Below are 24120 nucleotides of genomic sequence, written 5' to 3' on the forward strand. Positions count from 1 at the left end.
TAAGCAGAAAATTTTATAGTCATTGGACCTTTTGTATCCATTCAGTAATAGAAATATCCCTCTAATACATCAATTTTGATGATCACCTAGATTGAAATAGATGTAAATTTGTGTTGCAGTGCCTTCTGTGATCCATATGTTCTTTTTTTTTTTTAAAGTTCAAGCATAATTGGCCAACAGTGTAGTATTCGTTTCAGGTGTACAACATGATTCAGCAAGTCTATACATTTCTCAGTGCTCATCACAATAAGTGTACTCTTAATCCCCTTCACCTCTTTCCTCCATCCCTCCACCCACCTGCCCTCCAACCCATGTGTTCTTTAGAAGTGTGTTGTTTCATCTCCATTTTTGGGTCATTCTCTAGCTATCTTTCGGTGCTTGATGTCTAGTTTGAGTCGTCTGTGGTCTGAGAACATACTTCCTGTGATTTCTTTTCCTTTGGTTGTTCAGATGTATCTTATGGCCCCGAATATGGCCTCTCTTAGTGAATGTTCCATGGGAACTTGAGAAGAATGTCTTTCCTTGGGTTGTTGAATGGATTATTCTGCAGATGTTAATGGATCCAGCTGATCGGTGATGCTTTTCAGTTCACCTGTGTTCTCATGGAATTTCTGTATCTGTTGGATCTGTCAATGACTGATAGAGGATTCTGAATTCCCCAGCTATAATAGGGATTCGTCTGTTTCCATCAGCAATTCTTTCAGTTTCTGCCTGATGTACTTGGACACTCTGTTGTTAATGCATGCACATGAGAAATTATTATGTCTTTTGGAGAATTGACACCTTTACCGTTGACGTCATTCCCATCATTATCCCCGACGGTTTTCCTTCCTCTGTAGTGTGTTTTGCAGGATCATTTCACTGGCCACAGGTTTCTAGTTGGATGTTTCTTTGAACACTTTAAACATTTCATCCTTCTTGATGGCAAGGTTTCTGAAGTGTGATGTAGTCCTTATCCTTATTCCTCTTGGGTAAGGGTTACTGCTCTCCTTCCCCCTTCCACCACCCACACCCAAGCCCTGCTCCAGATTTCCAGAATTGTTTCTTTGTCTTTAAGGACCTGTGACTGAACATTCTGGGTTAGGCATCGTTGGTGTTAGTTGTTTGTGTGTTTCTTTTGGTATTTATCCTGCTTTCCTTGTCTTGAGCTTCCTGGATCTGCGATTTGGTGGCTATATTAATTTAGGAAAATCCTCAGTCATTATTGCTCCAACTGTCTCTCTGTCCATTCTCCTGCTGTTTTCCTATTATGTGTGTGTTACACGATTTGTAATTGTCCCACTGGTCTTGGATTTTCTGTGCTGTCTTTTTAATTTTTGTCTTTGTTTTTCTTTTTGGAAGTTTCTGCCGGAAATTCTTTAGGCACAATGATTCTTTCCTCTGGTATGTTGAGTCTCTTAATGAAGCCATCAAAGGCATTCTTCATTTCTGTTATGGTGTTGTCCAGCATCCCGGTAAAATCTTAGAGTTTCATATCTCTGCTTACATTCATCATCTCTTCTTCCTACTGCCCCCTTTTTACTTAGATCCAAGATCAGGTATGGAAGGGACTTGAAATTCCCAGCCTGCCGATGCCATCGTCTCTGCCTTAGATGCCTCAGGTAGTGTGATTCTAGTGCTTGCTGGCGTGGTTTTTACCTCTAGTATGCCTTGTGAGGTTGTGTTGAAAGCTAGATCTCCTGTTCTGGTAAAGGAACTGAGGTAAATAGGACGTTAGGGTGAGGTTGTCTACTCATCTGTGTGGGGTTAGACTGAGTTTACTCCCAGGTGAGACAGGGAGGAGATTGCATTGGAGTGGAGACTTTCCCCCTCACCTCTATTGCAGTCTTTGGGAAAGGCCCAGTTAGGCTCTGGGGACATAGTTTCACTTGAAGGCAGACCTTTCTAAGAAGAACAGAAAACTTCTGAGGTTATTTCTAAATGGAACCTCCCCCCTCTCCCTGCCAATGGAGAAACCTTCCCTTCAAAAGGAAAACAAGTATGTGCTACGGTGAGCGCTGTGAATTGTGCAAGACTGTTGAATCACAGATCTGTAGCTCTGAAACAAATAATGCAATATATGTTAAGAAAAAAAGAAGAAGAAGATAGCAGGAGGGGAAGAATGAAGGGGGGGTAGTCGGAGGGGGAGATGAACCATGAGAGACGATGGACTCTGAAAACAAACTGAGGGTTCTAGAGGGGAGAGGGGTGGGAGGATGGGTTAGCCAGGAAAAGAGGGCACGTTCTGCATGGAGCACTGGGTGTTATGCACAATGAATCATGGGTCACTACATCAAAAACGAATGATGTCATGTATGGTGATTAACATAACAATAAAAAATTTTTAAAAAAAGGAAAACAAAACTTTGACGTCTTTGCTGTGCTCATCTGTCTCTTCACTTCCCCTTCCTGTGGGGCTGGGTGACAAGGGCCAGAGCAACTCAGAGATTCCTAAGCAACATGTGAAGTTACAGGAATCACCATGGTTTTCTGTTTGCCCTCCACTGATGGACTTTCCCCTAACAACTGGCTTGTTGATAGCGTGCTGATATTCCAATATCCTGGCAAGATTGGGGGGCTGGCCTCAGCCTCTCCTCATCCTGTAAAACTTTTGAATGGGGAAATATGTTAATGGTGTCAAAATGGGGTCTTGCCTAGAGTTTACTAAGCTATAATTTATCACGGTGACTCGATCTGGATAGCCTGGTTCCCCTCTTTTGAAACATCCGCTGTCATTTCTCTTGTTGCTTATGCTTCATCTCTCGCCACGTGCCACTCTTTTTCTCCTTCGATGGCTTTTCTTTCTTTTTGATGACCCTCTGTAGCAATCTGGGAAACTTCATAGCACCTGATGTGCCATAACTGTGTGTGAATTCAGCAAACAGCCAACCCTTAGTAATAGTTCAGAGAAGCTTTCTGGACAAGGAAAACGGCATAATTTTGTCAGCGCTTTGCTCACCTGCCAGCCTCCCTTCCTACATTCCTTCCTCCCTTCCTTCCATTTTCTTTCTTTCAGGATCTTAGAATAATCCGTTTCTGAACTCAGTGTGGCTATTGGGTTGCATTAAAGTTACGGAAATGATGAATTCATGAATGTGTTTTAAAATGTCTGCATGGTCCGCTGTCAAAATTGAACAGGTTGAACGTTCATTTCACAGAATGTGACTAGATTTTGGGGTCAAAACTAAGTTATATACCTTTGTGCTCTTTATCAGAAATGGATTGTGAACTATGGTGACTTAATCAGGAAATTCCAATTTTGTCTTCTTTTTTCATCCTGTGAAGTCATTCTGCTAAACAAAATGATTATTGTAATTTTATTGGATGACTGTTTCCGTATTGACCTGAACTAGAGATTTTGACTAGTAATATGTTTTGACATCAAACTTCATTTTGTTTCTTCCTCTCTTAGATAAAGCCTCCACAATATCAAGGTAAGTTTTTTGGCTTTAGTTTTCATTGTCGTAAATTCTCGGTACTGGTGTTTGATGTGGGTATAATAGGACTAGGGATAAATATGGTGACTCCTGATGTCTAATTGACTTGTTAACTCCTGAAAATCGTTCTCTTTCCCATGTGGAGTCTAAGTGACAATGTGGAGGGTGTTGCCATCTCTTAGGAGACCAGGAGGAGGTATACCTCATGGGAGTAGAGAGAATAGGAAGAGTCATTTTGCAGAGACATGTTTAGGAGGCATGCGATGATAGGAGCCTGAGGTCTGGAGTGAGTACTTTGCCATGACCTGGCTCTTGGTGAAATGTCGAGATGAGAAAACACTCTTTGAGTCTAACAAGCAGGCTACACTTAGAGAAGGAGCCACATGTTGCCAGACAGAGCGTGTGTCACAAGAGAGGTTTAAAGCGTGGTTTTGAGTCTGAAGTGGAGGGAGCCTTTCCTGCCAGGGGAGAATGAGTGGAAAGGAACGGGTGCCAGTGGGGGTGATGTACTGTGTCGGGCCTCATGGATTGTGGTGATTCCGTGGTGCTGTCTGTTGACGGCCAGGGTGGCTGCCTGGCACATAGCAAACCCTCGAATGCTGGTGTTCGTCCCTGTGAGTGCAGCAGTGGGGGTGGTGAGAAGAGAGATCTCAGGGCACGAGAGCGCTCACATTGGGCCAATAGAAGAGAAGTTTGCACTTTGAGGTAAGATGAGAGAATTATGATTTTTTAGAAGATTCTGTTTATTCACTTGACAGAGAGGGCACAAGCAGACCGAGTGGCTGGCAGAGGGAGGGGGAGAAGCATGCACCCCACTGAGCCCAGACCCAGATGTGGGATCCCAGGACCCAGGGTGGAATCATGATCCGATGTGGGATCATGACCCAAGCTGAAGGCAGACACTTAACCGACTGAGCCACGCAAGTACCCCGAGATGAGAGAATTAAGTGCCAGTTAGAGGAGTCTGTGTTCTCGACCTTCGATGTGTTATCCATCAGTGATAGGGCGCTTCATGAGTGTTGTTTTCCTGTCAGGGTAGAGGGTAACCTTCTCATGTTGGGATGAGAAAAGCTTGTGTCCCAGGGAGTGTGAGTTATCCAGGCCCTCCAGAGACTGTAATGTGGAGTTTGTACCCGAGTGTGTTTGATTCCAAAGATCTTGTCCTCCAGAGCCCCTGCCTAGGGTTCATGACAGGCAATCTGTGAGCAGCAGAAAGTCACTGAAGGCCTTGGAGGTGTCACTCAATTGCCACTTTGAGCTTTCCTTGTGTGGAATTCCAAGGAGGATCTGGAAACGGACATGGCGCTGAGCAGGAGCAAAGGATGGTTTTGTTCATTTTGGGTTGTTTGCAGGGACTTATTTTTGTACCTTAATCATCGGAGGAGAGAAATGTTAGTTGACAGGATGCTTGGTTTTTCTGTTAGGTATCTGGGGATGACATCAGCATTTGCAGTGATTGCATTTTCCAAGATTGGTGCTTCCGCATGGGAGCAAACTTAGAAGACATTTGAGGGCGTTTCTCTATTTTTGAAAAAAATTTCAGTAGGAATCTCCCCGAAATAGGTTGTCTTAGGTTTCCAATGCTGCTAAAACTTGCTTCCTTAGGGCACAATGGGAATGCTAACAAGTTAGTTACACCCAAGTGTCAGAGAATGTGTCTCTGGTGCTCATACACTGGGATTATTCAATGTCACTGGTTTTGCTAGTTATCTTTGAGATTCTTTTTTCTCCTTTTAGTAACCTTACAACAAATAAAGGAGAAGATCCATCGACTTAGAACAGAAAACAGGGAGCTTGCTCAGGAGATATCCCTTTGGGAGCTGAAGGTATCAGTGCCTTTTCAAATACTTTTTGTGATTTCATTTTGGTTACTTCCACCTCTTGTAGTTCATCCTATTGACCTATTTCATGTGATCCAGAAATGGTCCTGATTCAAGAGAAGTTTCACAAATGTAGAGCACTGCCTCTCTATTTTGAAAGGAGTCACACATGAGTAGATAGGTTTGTGTAACACGATGCAATTTTGGAATTCTGTTTCCTTCTTCATATGTTTTATAGATCCAGGAACGCAAGAAACACCTTGCAGAAACCAAGAGTGAACATAAGTTTCTCTCTGAGGAAGTGCTTCAATGGAAGGTAAGAATCCCTTCTTTGCCTGAATTGTGTCCTACCAACAGAAATCAAAGTAATGAATTATCATCATTATCATGATTATTATTATTTTAAACACTGATTGATTGATTGATTTGAGAGAGAGAGAAAGAGTGAGTGGTAGGGGACAGAAGGAGAGAGAGAATCCCAAGCTGACTCCATGCTGAGTGTGTATCCTGATGCAGGGGTCAATCCCATAACCCTGAGATCAGGCCTTGAGCCAAAACGAAAGCAGGAGTCAGACACTCCACCGACTGTGCCACCCGGATGCCACCCAGGTGCCCCAAGGAATGGATTATTATTACTCATTCAAAATGTTTTGTTGAAGGAGAACATCAAAAAGGTTGAGGAAGTTAATGAAAATTTAAATGACACCCTTCGTCGGGCACGGGCTCACTTGCAAATTGAGAGAGAGAAGAAGGTCAAGAATCAGGGTGTGGTAAGAGCTGGCTGTTGAGTTTTAGCTTAATGTGGCTCCGGCAGGCTTTTGGTTCACTGGGTGAGGTGAGTGCAGCATCCTCGCTTGCTGTTTAGCACAGTAGAGAGTGGGCATCTGGGAACTGAAACTCCTATGGAGCAGTGAGCTGGGATTTCACTTAGAACCACCATGATGAGGTTTGCTCTTATAAGGACTAGGAAGTATGGTTGATTTCACAGCGAGGTAATGATCACATCATTCAGCCCTGCCCTCCAAGATATGTAGCAGATCCCCACAAGATACTTGAGCGATGAAGGGTGATGGCTGGCCCGACTGTACAGTCCCTTCCTCTCTTAATGCCAAACGGAGCATTTTCAATGTGAATAGGGGAAGACGTGTATATATGTATGTATGTGGATATATATATGAATGAAAGCCACTAAGAAAGTCATTTGTGAGTTCTTTGACTTGAACTCTTTTCCACTTTGCTTACTTTCTCCTTCTTCTATTATGCCTTAAGGGCTTTCTTTGTTGCACTGCATGATCCTGTCCTGTTAGGCGCCCTCACGTTGTTGTGTGATCATGATTTCCTGAATGTCTTTTCTCATATCTGTCTTAAAGGCCCAGGATGCATCCGAGGATGGAGAGCAGAGAGCCTTTAGGGCCAAAAAACGAGAACTGCAGGGTATGTTATTTTGGGGGAAGAAATCCCCATATGGTGGCAATGAGTTTGCATTGGGAAGGGAAAGAATGCCTTCCTGCCTTCAAGGTCTTGCCCTTCTCCTTTCCCTATCAAACCGAAGTTCTCAGGTCATGTGCACATACACACACAAAAGAAAACTCATCCTTTCCAGAATATCAACGATGGATGGAAGACCATTGCAATGCCCTGAGTTCTTTGAAAACCACTCAAGAAGCCGAATTGAAACTCCTGAGGAGGAAAGTGGGTATCGTGGTGGATTTCTCTGAACAGAGACGAGTGGCTGCCGAAGAGTAAGCTATTCTTGTGTGAATTGCCACAGATACTATTGTATGAATTTCTGTGACGGCCAGTCTAGATAATTGTATTTCTTTTAGAATTGGCTCTAGAGTGTTTTTGCCAAATGCATTCTGTAGGATAGTGCCTGCCCTTCCTGCCTTGATGTGTGTGACCTGCATTTCCCTGTGTGTTCTAACTGCTTGTCACGCTTGTTGTGTGACTCCTTGGAGTAGAAGAGGGAAGGTACCATCATTAAAAACTTTGATACCTGGATCCCCTCTGGGTCTGTCTGCATTGTCCTTTTGGTTTCCGTGTCATCCCATGTTCTTATTAGCCCTGAATTCAGTCACTTTTGGTTCAGTACGAGACTTGGGTCAATAATGTGGATAGAAAAATGGAATTGTCCTGCTGCAGAGACACTGGGAGTTTCTTTGTGGAAAGTGGGTTGGGGCTCCAGCAGTCCTGGATCCCTTCATCCAGTGTACGACTGACATCACTCACTGTAGCCCAGTCCCTAAGAAGGCCAGGGTATTTCCCATCCAGCTGATTTTTTTAGGTGGAACTCTCCTGGGTCCCAGCCAAAGCCTGCGGTTTCACTAGCGCTCACCTTTGCTGGCTGACCCTGAACTTGACTCGTTTCCTTCTAAGCCCATGCCCATAAAGTTGTTCAGCTTCTTTCCAGTTCACTTGCCTGTTCCAGAATGTATTGATGTGTGCTGGCGAGATTGGCTCCCACTGCCAGGCTGGCCTTCTCCTAGGCTTCCTTCTTCTCCATCTGGTTCTCGTGTTTCTTCATGTACTCTTTAGAAATTGGGTGCATTCACTCACGAGTTTGCTCTTTTGTCCAGTGTTTCCTTGATTTTCTCAGGAGGAGATCAGGACCTTCGAGTCCCTCATTCACGTTGAAAAGCAAAACTGTTCCCTGTCTTCCCTGGACACTCAGCTTTGTGTTATTCCTTCCCACAGCGGGGGTGGGGGCTGCTCTGTGTCATTGGCATCCTGGTTCTGTTCATTGGAAATTTCTTTTGGGGGTGGGTACAGTGTCCTGACCACCTTTCTGTCTTCTACACTTTACAACTGAGCCACTCCATTACAGCCGCTCCAGAAAGCATTTGCTGAAGGATTGCCTGAGAGACCAGAAGCAAATGCACGTGTCTTTCTCTGTCTGGAGCTTTTGACTCCGTTTCTAAGAGTCTTTTTGCATGTGATCTTGAGTAAATCAGGTGTCCTGTTGAAACCCTTTCAATCAACACCATGAACAAAAGAGTCTGAGGGCAACACAGCAAACCAGCCTTTCTAAGCATCGCACGTTGCTGCCTTCACTGTGAACTCAGTCTTGTTCAAGTCGGTTGACTCCATGCAGTTGATAGTTTTCCATCTGAAATCTGTTGCGTGGAGAGAACACACTGACTATGTGACAGTTCACAGCCTTTTACACTTGAGGACATATTGCCGGCACTAAGATTGGCCTCTTCAAAGGAGGAGGCGGGGGTTGTAGTTGGTGACCCAGAGATGTCTGGGAGTGAGTTGCCATGCTGATGAAGCCATATTCTGGAAGGCTTCCTTTCGGGTTCATCGTGTCAGGCACAGCCTTGGTCTGAGGATCAGGGCTCCCCGTGGAGGTGTACGACTAACGATGGTCCCCCGCCTCATCCTATAGTTGGTCAGGCTTGGTTTTTCACTTTGAACTGAAAGGAGCCTTCACCGTCTCCGACAAAAGACCAACTCTGAGAGGACACAAACTGCAATGTTACTTGAGGACTTGATAATGAAGTAGAGAAGTGTAAAGACAGCTCCGATTGCAACGACTTGGCAGCATCCGGAGTTTGATTTTTCTTGAACCCTAAATGGGACCTTCAGTTCATTTCCCTCCTTGTGTTGTCAGTCTGTGCATTTATGAGGGACACTGGAATCTAGGCCATCCAGTGTGCTGGGAGGAATGACGGCAGAACTTCTGGACCTTGGCTACTGGACCATGTCTATACCTTTCCTGTCTTAGGAAGGTCGCAAAGACCCGCCGTGACCTGGAGGCAACAGAGAGTCAGCTGTCAGCTGCCGTGGAAAATCTGAAAGGAATCAAAGAAGAAACGGACAAGTACAAGTGAGTTCAGACACTAAATATTAGCGGCTCCTGACATCCCTGTTCACTTCATATTTTTCACTTTTCTTCATTGTTTAGACTCAATTCCCATGTAATAGAAACAAAAATTCAGAGGCATATCCAGAGAGAATTACCAGACACAAAAAGTGAAGCTCTAGAAAGAACAAAACCATTTCATTACTAAACATGTCCTGATCCCCAGCGCTGGCCTGATTCTGTGGAAACTTCTTCCACGCCATCGTCCCTGGGGGTGGTGTCAGTTGTCCTAATCTTGAGGAAAGCAGTTTGTCGTAGCATGAATCCTACCCATAAAGCCGGTAGTGCCATCTGATGGCGCTGGTCTTTGCAAACCTGGGAACCATGGCGAGGATAGAAGTTTCCCAGCACACTTGATGGCACACTTGTCATGTGATAAATTAGGGAAAGATTGAAAATGGGTAAGGAAATTATGTCAACTCTGAACCCTGCAGGGGAAGAAAAAGGATTACGGAAAAGAGGTAACAATAGCTTTGATCCTGCTGTGCATTATAACCATGTGAAAAGTGTTTCCTGTGTCAGGATCAATTGTATGAGGGGACAGATAAGAGGAGAATGGCCACGTGGGCAGATGATTTAAAATCACAGCCAATATTGGGTGTTATCTGACGAAAGCAATTATAACTCACAGGCGAGAAGTCGGAGCGTTGCAAGATCAGCTGCGGGAGGCAGAGCTCACCTTCAAACACAAGGTAACCTGAGTTGTGCCCCAACATCCTGGCCCCTTCGCGCCTCCTGCAGGTGATGGAAGTGGCCCTTAGATCCCTGAACATGGGCTCTTGGTGTGTTGACTTTTTCAGATCGCAGCTCATGAGAGAAGTGCTCTAGATAACTGGGTAAGTGTTTTCTTTTTCCTCCTCTTCGTTTGGGGCACAGTCCGGCACAGCTGAAGGTGGATGTGTTTTTCTCCCCCAGACTAAGGCTCGGGTTTGGGAGAGGAAGATAGTGCAGCAGAGCAGGGAGAACGCCTACGTGAGACACAGGTGTGCGAGTTTGACGTGCCCTTTTCTGGGTGTCTTGAGGGGTCAAGGCTAAGCTGTTTAGAGTCTAGTAGAGGACATGGTGTTGTAATTCTTGTAGACGTCCATTCTTTTTCTGTATTCAAGATTGCACATGATGAGGAGAGGGACGCTGCCTGAGGGATCCATGAGGCAGGAACCGATGCCGGGAAGACCTGAGACACAGAACCGTGTGCGGAGAGGTAGGGAGCGTGCTGTGAAATGCAGCAGCCTGATCTCTGCTGGGAAAGCACACGATGTCCTTCCCGTTCCTGTGGGTGATCACTGTGTGTCCTGGAGAGAATCACGAGCACTCCCTAAGGACAGCAGGTCGTCTGAAGGGGTGACAGGAGGGTGCTTTCCTCAGGTGCCCACCGGCAGCAGGGCCCCTGTCCCTGTGACAGGTGGAGCTCATGCCCCTCCCCTGACTGCAGACCCTCCCACCCCCTCTACCACCCACCTACTGCAGAGCTGAGCCTGGAGGAGTTGTGAGCCCGAGCTCCCTTCCCACTTTGACGCAACGGTGAAGACTTTTTGGAAAAAAACAAAAATTGAGAAAAATGGCATTTATTTACTCTTTATGGAGGTTCCTTGATTTTTGTTTTATTTGTCATCGACAGTAGTCTATTAATCCGTGAAAGTCATGCATTTTACTCCTCTAATGTTATCGGTATAAAGCCACAGCTTTACTTCTCAATCTGCCTATTTTTACTTTGCTCCTGACTGTACGATTAGTCTACTCCAATTCTTCTCTTAAATATTTACGTAATAGCCAGTCACACATGCTAGGCCTCATCTATAGACTGAAGGATTGAACCGTCAACTGGCGGCCTGAGAAAAGAATGCATGCCGTTCATGTTGAGGGTTTCTCCATTTTTAGCTGGTTGAGCCCAGAGCAGTCTACTGCCGTTCCCTTAGCTATGAAAACACCTGAAGCAAGCTGGGCGATGGTGGTCCCATCCTCGAGGGGGAGAGGCAGAGGTCTCCCCCTTGTCCTCTGGGGTCAGCGAGACATTTGAGAAATGCTGTGTGTCTGAGAAGGGACCCAAGAGTGGGACAGAGGGGAACGTGTTAGGGGCGGGTTTGGAGGGTGGGTTTGAATTCTGCACAGTCGGTGCTGGTCTGAATCCACCTCCATCTGTTCTAGGGCTTTGGTCTGATGCTGAAACTGGTGCGTCTCCCATGGGGAACAGGGGCACCGAGCCTCCTAGAGACCCAGGGATGAGCAAGGTAACTACCGTGGCCTCTACCAGGTGTTCCGGAAACTTCTCCCTTTCTGAGCAGCACCCTGTCCTGGCCTTGTGTCTGTTGGGTGGGTTAGGGTTTGTCTGTGGTGTCGTTCACCTTTCAAAATACAAGCAGTTCACCCAGGGGCTGACAGGCTTCTCCATTACAGATCCTCACCTTCGGTGGCACCTCCTGAAGCCACAGGTGCTTAGAGGTGAAGGATGGCAGGGCGCTCACTGTGTGTGTGTGTGTGTGTGTGTGTGTGTGTGTGTGTGTGTGAGTGTGTGTGTGAGTCGACCCCTGCCCACCCACAGTGCCCGGGCGGGGACTTAGCTCGAGGAGGATGACACGTCACTCCACAGTGAAGTCTCTGGCCGGCCTGACTGCCAGTCAGTAGGTTACGATCAGGTGCGATTGGTGTAGTGTTCATGTTGGGGTTAGATGATTTACCTGGGACAAGGTCTGTGGTAATCCTCACAACTGGAAACTAGGGGAAACTCTCTCTCCATTTTATATTGCCTGTTTTGCAGTTTGGCATGTTCTTAGATAGGGCAAGTTTCGTAAGTCATCCCTGTTTGACTTCTGCTGGTAAAAATGCTGTACAGAATCCCTCTACTTGTACCCTTTCGACGACTGTTGTGAATTTCCAAAGCTGTTGGGTGTACTGGCCCACACGATCTGAAGGGGGGATGTCGGTGATTAGCTGCATGACCCGGGCCTCACAAGCCCTTCAGTTGGGCTTCTAGGAGCAGGTCTTTTTGGTCTTATGTCACTGTGAGAGCTGGTTTCTTCTCTCATCACACGTTCTGGAGTTGTCCATGAGAAAACATAAACATTTTTGTGAATTCTGTTATTTAGCCTTCCCATCTTAATTTCCCACTGGACAAAATTGCTCTGGAACTCAGGGTGCGGAAAATTCCGAAGACTGTGTTTTAAGATAAACACAGCCGCTGCACGTAAATAAGGGCCATTGGTATCATGCTCCTCTGGGAAAACCCTTTTCCAGGTCCACTATCAGACCACAGGCCCCTAATTCCTCAAGGGTCTTTGTGGCCTGGACAGAAACTGCAGAGAGTAGAAGACCGCTTTGTCAGGAAGTGAGGCAGGTGGGGACAGTCAGGGGCTTTGCGGGCAAGGGATTCACCTCGAGTGGCTCAGATTCCTTGTGGAGAAAGGGCATTCAGTTTCACCACATTCTGCCTATTCTTTTTTTTTTTTTAAATATTAATTTGACAGAGAGAGACAGAGCGAGGAGGGAACACAAGCAGGGGGAGTGGGAGAGGGAGAAGCAGGCTGCCCGCTGAGCAGGGAGCCCGATGCGGGGCTCGATCCCAGGACCCTGGGACCATGACCTGAGCCGAAGGCAGACGCTTAACCGACTGAGCCACCCAGGCGCCCCACATTCTGTCTATTCTTAACAAACCCAAATCTTCTGCGGTGGTTGAAGAGGAACGATGAAGTGTTGTCCACGATGTCAATGCCTCCGTGTCTGGAGTGTGGGCTGCTTTACTCGTTTCCAGTGATCCCTTTTCACCCTTTAAGACACTACTTCTTGGTAGTGAACGTTGGCAGACATGGGTAGTGATGTTTGGTGACAGTAGGTTATTCCTGTAACATCCATTCTCCTTCCTCACCCCACCCCCCTTATTATAGAAGGCAGCTATTGGGAGGGATAAAGTTGTCTAGCACGATGTGGCTCTCCTGGAACATGGTATTGGAGAAGGAGCAGGATGCTGAGAGCTCTCTTGGGTTTCAGCTCTTGGTGTTGCAACTTTTGTGTGTCTTGCCCAAATATTTTCTCCTCTGTTCTGCAGGTCGGTACAGATGTGAGAGTGTTTCCTCATGCCCCAAGGTCCCCCCATATGCCCTACCACATGGGGCAGGGTTTACCAGGCTTCACTGGCTATGGGCCACCTGCACCTCCTCCACATGGGTGGACATGGGGGCCTCAAGCACAGCTCGTTCCTGCTACACATGGTAAGATGATCTGAATTGGATGACCTGAATCGTAAAGCCTATTCATAGTTTAAGTACTTCAGTTGGTGGGGAAGATGTAGAGGAGGTACCAGAAGGCTTTGCAATGCAAGGATCGACCTGAGTGAGGACATAGTAGCATTCCTCACCTTTCTGTGGACATCCATTTCATGGACTGTCTTGTTTCACCCTACAGAAATGGGCAGCAGGTGTCCGCCATCGAGAAGAAAAGTGACAGTTTGCAAAAGACAGACATAAAAGCTTTGCCCATGGGCACTGCCCAGACACAATGTTTTGGGCCCTGGGATGGATGAAGCACAACCTCAAGTCACTGTGACTTGTGGAGGCCCCAGTTGTCCAGTGTTATTCATTAGCTCTGAAAACATCTGTCACTGGGTGGACTGATCACATCCTCAGGTGTGGGGGACTTGTGTCTCCTTTGTCCACAGGGGTGAGAGGAGACCTGTGAGAAACGCTCTGAATCTGGAAGGGATGTGGGAGTGGGAGAGAGTGGAACAGGGTGGGGCAGGTGTAGAGGGTTGGCTTCCATCCTGCATGGTCAAGGCCAGTCTGAATCCACCTCCGTCCCTTGTAGGGCTTCGGCCGTATTCAGAAACCTGTGGCACTCAAGGGGACAACAGCGGCACCCCGCCCAAGAAGGTCCCACAGAAGGACCAGGTAAATACTGTGTCTTTCCTCAATTGTAACCATTTCTGGAATCCTGTTCCTGTCTGGGCAGCACCCTGTCCTGACCTGTGTCTATTGGGTATGTCCTGGGATCTGTGTGTGGTGTCATTGACCTTTCAATATGCCAAGTCTTCATTCGGAGCCTACAGACTTCTCTGTTTCCAAATCATCACCTTCCGCGGGGCGTCCTGAAGCTCCAGGTGCTTAGAAATGAAGGAGAGCAGGACCCTGCCCTTGTGTGTGTGTGTGTGTGTCTGCATGTGTGTGTGTGTGTGTGTAAACTCCTGGAGGAGAGCAATATGTCACTCCACACTGAAGTCGGCCAGTCCCGCTGACTCCTTGCAGTTTGCTTTCCCGCGAGAGCGGTAGTGGTGTTGGTTTTCGGGTCAGGAGACTAAGCTGGGAGAATGTCTGCGGTAATCCTCACAGCTGGAAACGGGAAAAGCCATGCCCTGCCTCACACTTTGTGCCACGTGCTTTGGGCAGCTGTGAGTGTTGGTGGAGAAGGTGAGCTGCGACCTCACGTGCGTTCCATCTGTGTGGGTGAAGACGCGACCCGGAATCCCTCCAGTTGCACCCTGGGTGAGATGAAGGTGAACTCTGCCAGGGGCCAGGTGTGTGGTAGAAAAGGCCCCCCGGAGCACAGCCGTGAAGAGGGAATCCCGGTGACTCCCTGCAGGGCCCACGGCTCACACACGTTTCAGTCGTGCTCCCGTGAGCGGGTTCTGATGCGCTTTGGTGGCTGTGCCAACTGATAGCGTCTCTCCTGATCCATCCTGGGAGGGTGACGCCTGCTCTCCAGACACATTGGTTTGCATCCGGGGATGCAGAATCGGCCCCTCAGTGGTTCTCGGCACCAAGGACTACGCATTTGCTCTGTGCCTGAGCTGAGGAGCATCGGAATGCCGGTGACGCAGATCCACAGAGCTGGGTCTCACGAACTCCTCGGGATCGTGTTCTTCTCAGCACTTTTCCCGGTCCGCTGCAGGACTCCAGAAACTCCTGTGTCCTGAGCGGTGTCTGTGGCCATGGACAGCACTTGGGAGAGTAGAAGAAGACCCCTTTGTCAGGGAGGGAAGCGGAGCAGGGTCAGGCGGGTGCTGGTGGGAAGCAGTTGGACCCACGAGGGGCTGTGATTCCACGTGTGGACACTGGGCTTCTCCGGACTTCTCAGCGTGTTTTTGTTCTCACTGAGTCACATGGCAAGCCTCTGGGGCCACACTGGACGAGGGGATCAGAGTGGGCCTGGACGCAGATGCCTGCCTGTCTGGCATATGCTGCTTATGGGCCGTTTCTTGTGGCCTCTGGTCACCTGGTAGGAGAAGACGACTTGACGTCCCACCTTCTCAGACATGGATGGTGATGTGTGGGGACACTACGTTCTTTCCTTCCCTGGTCCCTGAGTGTGTGGTGGCACCAAGAGGGGGACTAGGGTTTAGTGGCACTGGTGCTCTGCTCCCTGGAAGCTCAGGGTGAAGAGAGGGCCAGGTGCTGACCCCTGCTTCTTTGGGTTTCAGGTTGGTGGGGGTTCTGCTTCTGTCTGTCATAGCAACATTCCTTTGGTTTCTGTTCTGCAGAACCCTGTGGATGCAAGAGGACCCGCTCCTGTACCCGGCCCACTGGGTCCACCGTACCCCACGGATCCCCCTTCATCACCATCCTGGGGCCCTGGGGCACACCTCCCTCCACCCACCCAGTGGTCTCTGCGTCCTTACCCTGCACCCGAACCTACAGCACAGGGTGGGATGATATGAATCGTATGAATTGACTTACAATGTGTATTGTCTTCTTTCTTATTGAGTTGGTGGGGCAAAGGCTGAGTTTGTGCTGAGGCCTTGACATTGCGAGGGGAAAACCGCCAGGGGGCGCTGTAACATCCTGAGGTTTCTCAGGACATACAGGTGTTGTGCTTGGCTATTTGCACACACTGAGCGGGGGGGGGGGGGGGGGGGGGAGGTGCCGTCGTTGGGAAGGAAGCGTCTCTATCGCAGAATGGCGGACATATATTTCTTACCGTTGGGCACGTCCAGAGTCCACAGTTGTTGTTCTGGGTGGGATGAAACACACCTCTCACTTTTTTTCAGCGTGTTGAGTTTGAGCTCTCATTTCCTTAGTTATAGAAACACCTGAAGCAGGGCTATGGTCCCTTGATTAATCATCAGGGTAGGGGTCTGTCCCTTGTCCTCGGCAGTCAGTGGATACTTGTGGGAAAGCCTCTTGTCCGGTAAGGGAGGTGAGAATGAGAAACAGTGGCAGATGCTGGAGGCAGGTGTAGACGGTTTGTTGGAATGTTGCTCAGTCACTTCCAGTGGGATGGTCTTCCGTCTTTTCTCTGACGTGGGTCAGATGCAGACGCTGGGGCATCCTCCATAAGGAAGAGCAGTCCTGCATGCAGGCCTCTCATGTTATGGGAGAGTGAATGTTGCTAAGGACAGGATCACTTTCTTCAGGTTGCTCAGGAGACGCCTTTGATGGACTTTGTCTTTCACTCACACTGAGGTGGTCGGCAGGGCCCTTTGTGGTGAAGGAGAGCCGCTCTTCTCCAAAAGCTGGGCACAGCAGGTATGCGCATGCACACTGTACAGAGACCATATTCTGTGCTCTGGGAGGGATGAGGAGGGAATTTCAGGTGTCTGAGAGCAGCGAGGGACACATTCATTAAACGACATAGATGTTGTGTTCCGTATAAGGGAAGCACCAGCGATGGATCTGAAGGACGAGAGAGGGAGCCATGAGTCACTAGAAACAGGAGGCTGTGGATGAGAAGGATGGAGGTGCTCAGGGGAGTGGATGGGCCTCTCTCGGGTAGAGCGGAGGCCGTTCCTGCAGGCCAGCAGCTTGAGCAGTGAGTGTGAGGACACCGTGAGATCCACACCGGGTTGCTGCCTGTGTCCGTCACACGGCGTGGATAATGCAGTTATTTGTATCAGAACGTCATTGTTGCCATAAAGCTGTTCGTTCCTAATCTATAAGGATTGTTTCCTCTGAATTTCTGAAGGTTCTGAACTGGGTGAAAGAATGTGGTGGAGACTTGGGAAATTGAACTTGGTTCCTTTGGGGATTCTTGTCTGCCTGAGTTTGTGGGCCCCAGTGAGAAAAAGTGAAGACGGGACCAAGATCAGCAGAGTGGCTGCCTTGGCCTTCAGCCCGAGTCAGACTCTTGGTGGGGAATTCAGGATTGACCAGGAGCCACCCTCGCTGGATCCCTGTCACTACGCCTCTGCCTCTGAGTCACCGCTCTGCCTGCACTTTGCATCTCCCTGAACTTTGGTCACAGTATCCTGCGGATTTACCTGTGTTCCTGCCCGAATGCCAGCTCTCCGTGGGGCCTACTCAGAGCCTCAGCTTTGTTATCTGTGAAAGGGGAGCCTGTCGGATTCTGAGGTCATTAGAAGAATAGGAGTTGAAGTACATAAAGAATCTGCAGGGGCCCCTGGGTGGCTCAGTCGATTAAGCATCGGACTCTTGATTTCTGCTCAGGTCATGATCTCAGGGTTCTGTGATCGAGCCCCAAGTCAGGCTCGGCGTTGAGTGTGGAGCCTATCTAGGAATTTCTCTCCTCCCCACTCCCCATCCCCCGCCGCCTTTCCAGCACAAATTTGCCCTTTTTTGGTCTCTGTCTCTCTATCTCAAAAAAAGAGAAAGAATATGCAAAATATCTGGGCTGTTGGCCACTCCCCCTTCTCACTGTTTACATGAAAATAGCTCCATCAGATGATCATCAAAAGATGTTCATTTAAGTCCACAACATTACACTGAGAGTATAACACCTCAGCCCAGAGATTGGCATCCTCATTTCAAAAATAAGGCAAAGACCCCCTTTTTTTTTCTATTAAATTTTAGGTCCTAGCCGAGAATGAAGTAAAAGATCATTCTGAGAACATGTCCATGCAGAGATTTATATCTGAGATGTGAAGACAATTATTTTCTATTACATACAGACTCACGGAAGCAGCCACACACTCAGGTGTTCATTCAAGGCCTCAGATATACCAGAGGAAGCAAATGCATTTAGGAAAACATAAGGTCACAGTGTACTAACCCAAATCTATCTGCCTTACAGGACAGTACATTTGATATTTGAAGACGTCCCTGAGCAGTAACAACCAGGCTGTGTGTGCATATATTTAGAAAATTGTCAGATCAGCCTAATGTCCTGAGTGTTGTCCCTGCCCATCCTGTCCCCTGTGCTCTGTCTCTCCTGGGATCCCCCAAATAAACCTTTCACGGCTCTGTCTCTGTGTCAGCGTCTGCCATCAGGAGGCCCTGCAGTCGCTCCCCTTCCAGTGCACAGTGTGAGGCCCGTACACACAGAAAACAAACCGGCAGCAATGGTGGTGATGGAGGAGAGTAGCAAGATTCCCCTTTGTGGTATCTTTACTGCAAGGGGCGTAAGAAATCCTTCTGGGGAGGCGGACACAACATGTATTTAAGTCTGTTGGTGGTTGTATTAACTCTGGTGCTAGATACTCTCGAGCACATGGCGCCTGCTCGTTTAGGGGGTGTGTGGTGATCAGCAGGACAGGTGTCTGTCCCCAGGCAGTGGTCTGTTGTGATGGTGAGGAATGAATGAAGCATCCCTAGTGGCCCTGGGAGACCGGTGAGGAGGCCCTGCATTAATCCAGATTGTGTGCACTGGTTTCACCTCACCAGCTGCCCCCCAACAGCAGGTGGGCTCTGAGCGGGGCTGATGGTGACAGTTTTCTTGGTAAGACCCACGATGCCCCATAATCCTCCCCCAGTTTCCTTGTTGAGGGATGGGCAGGGCAGAGGCCAATGACAGGAGACCCATTCCTCCCTCACCACACAGGAGGAGTTGGGTGTATGCTTCTGTCACTGTTTAGGTCCTGTACTCCAATCCATTCTGCACCAGAACTCCTGGGTCTTGCAAAGCCCTCCTTCTTCCCGGCTTGTGGAAGCAGCCATCCCCCAGTAGCTTTGGGGTCGTGGCTGGGCCACCGAGGTGTCCAGGTCTGTCTGTCCACATGCTTCCCAGGAGTGGCTGGGAAGTGCACTGCTGTGGTCAAGGTCAGCCTGAGCAGCCTTTGAAAATGGGATTGCCATGCCCTGTGAGCAGGGTCTGGGCCGAATGATGGCAGGAGAGAGGGGGAGACAGGAGAGGTGGTTCCCTGTGGTCTTGGACAGGGCTGCACAGAGCAGAAGGCCCGAGGGCCTGGGGAGAGAGGGAAAGAGACTGTCAGGGAGAGAGACGCTGAGTGAGTGGTGGGGGGATTGGGCAAGTCCTAGAAAGCGAGAGGAACCAAGAGAGAGACACAGGGTAGAGAGAAGCAGAGACGAAGAGGAATTTCAAGGATGACAAGAGGTTGCTGGTCTAGGTGTATGGAAGTGGACCATGGACCAGGGTGGAGGAGGTCGATGTAGGTGCTTTGAGCATTGGGACCAGAGAAGGTGGGAAAGCCGGTGATCAGATTTCCCTGAGCCCAAAGCTCCAACCTTCCTAGGGCTGAGCTTTGCAGAGGCCGTTTCACTTGGGAAGATGGGCACACCCCCTTTTGCATGGGGTTGTGGGGCCGAGCCTCAGGATCTGTCATGGAGAGAGATGGCTTGGCTGGACCTGAGCATGCTCTGTGCCTGCAGCTGAGGGGCCCTGGCTTTGAGCATTGTAGGGATTCCCAGTGCGGCCAGCAGAGGGCGCCCGCGCACCTCCACCGGGAGGGGGCGGTGTCCCCGCGCGCGCAGCGACTGCCTGCTGTCAGAAGACGTCATGGCGTTATCTGAGCCAGGGTAGCTCAGGGCAGGAGAGGTTGCTGCTGCCCCCTGAGGACCCACTAGCCCTCCGAGAGCCAGAGCTGCGTTTACCAGCAAGTTCTGCCGCCGCCCTGGGGAGAACCTGGGGCCTTTGCAGCAACTTGGTGCCTCCTGAGGAGCGACGGAGAAGCAGCCTTGTTGGCTGAGTGCTGAGGAGGGGGCTCTGGGCGGCTTCCCAGGACCTGCTGGTAGGTGAGCAGCACAGTCGCTTGCATTTTGGGGGCTGTTCCCCTGGTTTGGTCCTTATGTTCCCTGAGGGTATTTGAACCAGAGGTATTTTCCTCAGGGGTCCGTGGATTGAGGGGTCCCGCGACGCCACGTCAGAGATGCTGTGGTGGTTTTGTTACAGATGCAGGCTGGTTTCTGGGGAGAAATCCTGACTCCAATGAAGAGGAAGGGGAGCAGCATTTAGTTGGGAGGTGAACACACTAACTGCTGACTCTCAGGACCTTCTAGAAGAATGAGCTGGGATCCCACTGTCTGATTTCTGCTGGAACCGACCAGAGCCCCAGGTAAAAACAAAGTCCCGTCCAGTGTGTAACCTTAAAGGGAGAAACTCTCAGGGAATTATCAGCCACTGTCGGGTTTCTTTGGGAGGAAAGAGACTTGAATGTAGGACAGAGAAGCTGTGATGAAACCTCAGGCACACTGGGGACTATCAGAGAGGCTCACTGTGTTCAGGAGGAAAGGGGGCAATTTGGAAGGCTGTTAAGACCCAAAGGTCCATTGGCGGCATCTGGTAGTTCCAAGTGTTGTAGCTTCTCATGGGTGAGTCCTGTTGGAGGAGGTGGGGGGGGGCATAGAGAGGTGAGAATCGAGTTCTGCTGGCTGGAATAGTGGCGTATCCGTGTGCGCGGTCAAGTCCATGTCTTCCTGTTGGGTCCCCACTGGATCTGGAGTGGTAGTGTGTGAGGGCTCCCCCTGCCCAAACCTCCTGCCTGTGTTTTGTGACGTTTCCCGTTATGAGTTTTCAAAATGACACTTTTTAAAAAATTTTATTATGTTATGTTAGTCGCCATACAGTACGTTAGTTTTTGATGTAGTGTTCCACGATTCATTGTATTTGTGTAACACCCTTCCTCCTTCTGATCAAGATTTGCTTTGATGAGCAAAATACATCAGAGAAAGATAAATACTGTATGATTTTACTCATCTGTGGAGTTTCTAAAGAAAAAAAAAACAAATGAGCAAAGAGAAGAAAAAAGAGTCAAAGCAAGAAACACTCTTAAGTATAGAGAACAAGCTGTTGTTACCGAGGGGAGGTGTTTGGGGGAATGGGTTGAATAGGTGATAGGGATTAGGTTATGCACTTGTGATGAGCACCAGGTGTTGCCTGGAAGTGTTGAAGCGCTAGATTGTACACCTGAAATGACTATCATAGTGTATGTGGACTAATTGTACATAAAAACTTTAAAAAAGTTTCCTTGGGAGAATTTCTTTTTCTTTTTAGGATTTTATTTATTTGTATGTATGTATGAGAGAGAGAGAGAGAGACAGAGAGGCAGAGGGAGAAACAGGCCCCCGCTGAGCAAGGATCCCAATGTGGGACTCAATCCCAGGACTCTGGGACCATGACCTGAGCCAAAGGCAGACGCTTAATCGACTGAGCCGCCCAGGTGTCCCCGGAAGGCTTCCTGATCAACAGTCAAGTTCTTTGTATTTAGTGGTTTTGTGTTTGAGTGCCAGCAAAGCTTTTTCAGATCGGCATGTCTCACGTTGGAGGGAATGTGCATCGCGGTTGGAAACTACTCAAGTGACACTTGAGGAACAGGGAGGGTTAGATGGGAGAAACTCTCACGAACTTCCCATGTGAAGTCTGTATCTGCTCAAGATTGAGACCAGTGAGCCAGCATCACTTCATTGGAGACAGTGTTTCTACAGAGGATTGAGAGACAGCAAGTACAGAATCCAAAAGAAGATGACAATTCCAAACCATAGGTTGGTTTTAATCCAGGACCCTAGGTCTGAAAGGAGCCAACTGAAAATATTTATTGGCACTTGTTTGGACTGAAGGCAAACCCGGAGTCCTGTATGCCTCCTGGAAGTGTCCTCCCCCAGTGGCTAGGAACAAAAGAGACCAATACTGCAGGAATGCACTGAATGAAATCACTGAGCACATTAGGGAACCTAGAGTACACTGAAGAACATGAAGCAATAGTTAGGGAACTTGTTGCAAGAATAGGAATACTTCTGGGACATTTCAGAAACAGACTCTCTCCTGAGTCACTGTGGTTCAGGCAACGCGAGTGGCCTTGCCCATCTCCCCAGCTGCCGCTCCTCTCCCTGTTACCGTGTGTCCTCCGGAGCCCTCAGGGTTTTGAGGCGCACATCCATGGCAGCCCAGGGCCCAGGAGCTGATGAGAAACACAAAAGTGGAGGGTCGGCCGTTTGGTGCTCCACTTCTCTCCCAGTGCAAAACCCCTCCTCCACACACTTGCTTTCTCTTAGTGTTGTTGCTTCCCAGCGCGTCCAGGGACTCATCTCTGGATCCAGGGGCTTGAGGCTCCCACTCTGGCCATGGACAAAATGGTCTTCCTGGCTGTGGACTCCAACACTGGGGAGATGGACTGGCATGCCCGCAGGAAGAGGACAGTCATCTGTGGGGCCGACCCACCCGGCTCCCTTTCCCCATAAACACCCAGGACATGTGCACCATGTCTGAATAGCTGGAGACAGAAACAAAAACCCATGACTTTATGGGGCTAGAAATGAAATAGTCTCCTGAGGGAATCTGTAGAGTGGGAAAAGGGGGGAGGGGAAGCAGTCCACACTGAGAGAAGGTAGGGCTGTAGCAGAAGGTGGTTTGGCTTTATCAACGTCTGCGCTGTGGGTCCTGTGCTCTTTCACTTACCACTCCACTGCCTAAACCTCTTTGGCACAAGATCGCCATCCTCAGGGTTATGGGGGAAACATCCGTGGCACCCCTGTGGCACAGTGAGGGTATCAATTCACACCCTGACTTACGCCAGGAGACTTGAGACCATACGACCATTGCCACGACAGAGGCTCCAACCCTGATGATGCTGATTTGAGACTCTCTGGAAGAAAAAACGGAGAAAGATGAACAGGGTAAAAAGACACTCCCTAACCCAACCATATATCAAGGACCAAACAAACCCAAGAAAAGGAGGAATGGAAGAAAGAAAACTGGATACAGGAAGAGGAACCCCCCAAATTAATTCAACATAGGTTCACAATTGGGCCCAATTGGAAATCCAAAATTTACAGGGGCGCCTGGGTGGTTCGGATGGTTAGGCGTCTGACTTCGGCTCCAGCCGTGATCCCAGAGTCCTGGGATTGAGCCCCATGAGAGGCTCCCTGCTTGGAGGGGAGTCAGTCGGCTTCTCCCTCTGCCTCTGCCTGCAGCTCCCCCTGGTTCCTGCTCTTTCACACTGGCTTGCTGTCTCTTTCTCAAATGAAGGAATAAACCTTAAAAAAAAAAAAAAATCCAAAATTTACTAAGATAATTTATATGGCAAAAGATAAAAGGAGGTCAATTGGCTTTTGGCCCTCTAAAACATGGGTTCTGAATTAACTTTAATGTCTGCTAAGATGTACCAGTTGGGTAATCTTCATGGACTCAATACCAGGGCTCCAATTATGGTTATACCTAGTAAAATAACCATATTTTCTAGCTTCTGTATTTAATGCTTTGACATCAGGCCTTGCTGACTTTGGAGGGACTGTCCCTGGCAGGCTTACTTAATTCTTAGAAAAAGTCAACAACTTGCCTGTGGGCATACCTTTCACATCTAAACCAACCAGTACAGAACCCTTACCCCCCAACCACCTCCTCTTAAGAAGCTCTGGGCCACTATGCCCTGCCCTGATCACCCCAAGGGCAGGGACAGACTACTGCAGACACCACTATGGCCTGGAGCCCACTGAAATTATTCAAACTAGCCAGTCTTAAACGTGCTTATCCTGCCTCACCTGTCCCTTCCCATGGAAACCACAATAAAGGGTCTTGCCCACATTTTCCCTTCACTCCCTCTTTCTCCTGACCAATCCTGGTGCTTCCCCAGGTGGCCCTCCATGGCTCTCAGAACCTCCTTTCTTGGGATCTGTAAATCTACAAAACTTCTTCCATTGTGACAGCTACTTCTATATCTTCCTGACTTATCATACCTGATTAAAATAAATCCTGGTCCCCTTAAAACCTTGAGACCCCTAGGGGCACCTGGGTGGGTCAGTGGGCTATGCTTTCTGCTCAGGTCATGATCTCAGAGTCATAGGATCCAGCTCCATGTTAGGCTCCGTGCTCAGGGTAGAGTCAGCTTGGGATTCTCTCACTCGGCCCTTCCGTCCCCCCTCCCCCCCCCCCACTGGGCTCGTGCACTAAGTGTCTCTCTCTTTCAAAGAAA

General features: G+C 48.8%; 1 protein-coding gene and 2 long non-coding RNA genes across 5 annotated transcripts in view; 2 read left to right on the forward strand and 1 right to left on the reverse strand.

The window, feature by feature from the left end:
* Positions 1–10574, forward strand: part of LOC144382051 (transport and Golgi organization protein 1 homolog) — a 39097-nt gene extending 28523 nt beyond the window's left edge. The window contains exons 12-18 of the mRNA XM_078074034.1: positions 6607–6670; positions 6840–6978; positions 8964–9065; positions 9733–9793; positions 9902–9937; positions 10017–10084; positions 10208–10574. Coding sequence (XP_077930160.1) covers positions 6607–6670; positions 6840–6978; positions 8964–9065; positions 9733–9793; positions 9902–9937; positions 10017–10084; positions 10208–10574 — 837 coding nt within the window. The remainder of the gene's footprint in view (positions 1–6606; positions 6671–6839; positions 6979–8963; positions 9066–9732; positions 9794–9901; positions 9938–10016; positions 10085–10207) is intronic.
* A 2588-nt stretch (positions 10575–13162) lies between these two features.
* Positions 13163–15755, forward strand: LOC144382281 (uncharacterized). Its single transcript, XR_013448872.1, has 3 exons — positions 13163–13303; positions 13896–13978; positions 15565–15755. It is a non-coding gene; the product is annotated as an uncharacterized LOC144382281 (long non-coding RNA).
* Positions 15756–21675: 5920 nt separating this feature from the next.
* Positions 21676–24120, reverse strand: part of LOC144378826 (uncharacterized) — a 71433-nt gene continuing 68988 nt past the window's right edge. For all 3 annotated transcript variants that reach the window (XR_013448873.1, XR_013448874.1, XR_013448875.1), the window contains one exon: positions 21676–22291. This is a non-coding gene — a long non-coding RNA (uncharacterized LOC144378826). The remainder of the gene's footprint in view (positions 22292–24120) is intronic.

Source organism: Halichoerus grypus, chromosome 6 (assembly GCF_964656455.1).
Source record: "Halichoerus grypus chromosome 6, mHalGry1.hap1.1, whole genome shotgun sequence".
NCBI classification, from domain to species: domain Eukaryota; kingdom Metazoa; phylum Chordata; class Mammalia; order Carnivora; family Phocidae; genus Halichoerus; species Halichoerus grypus.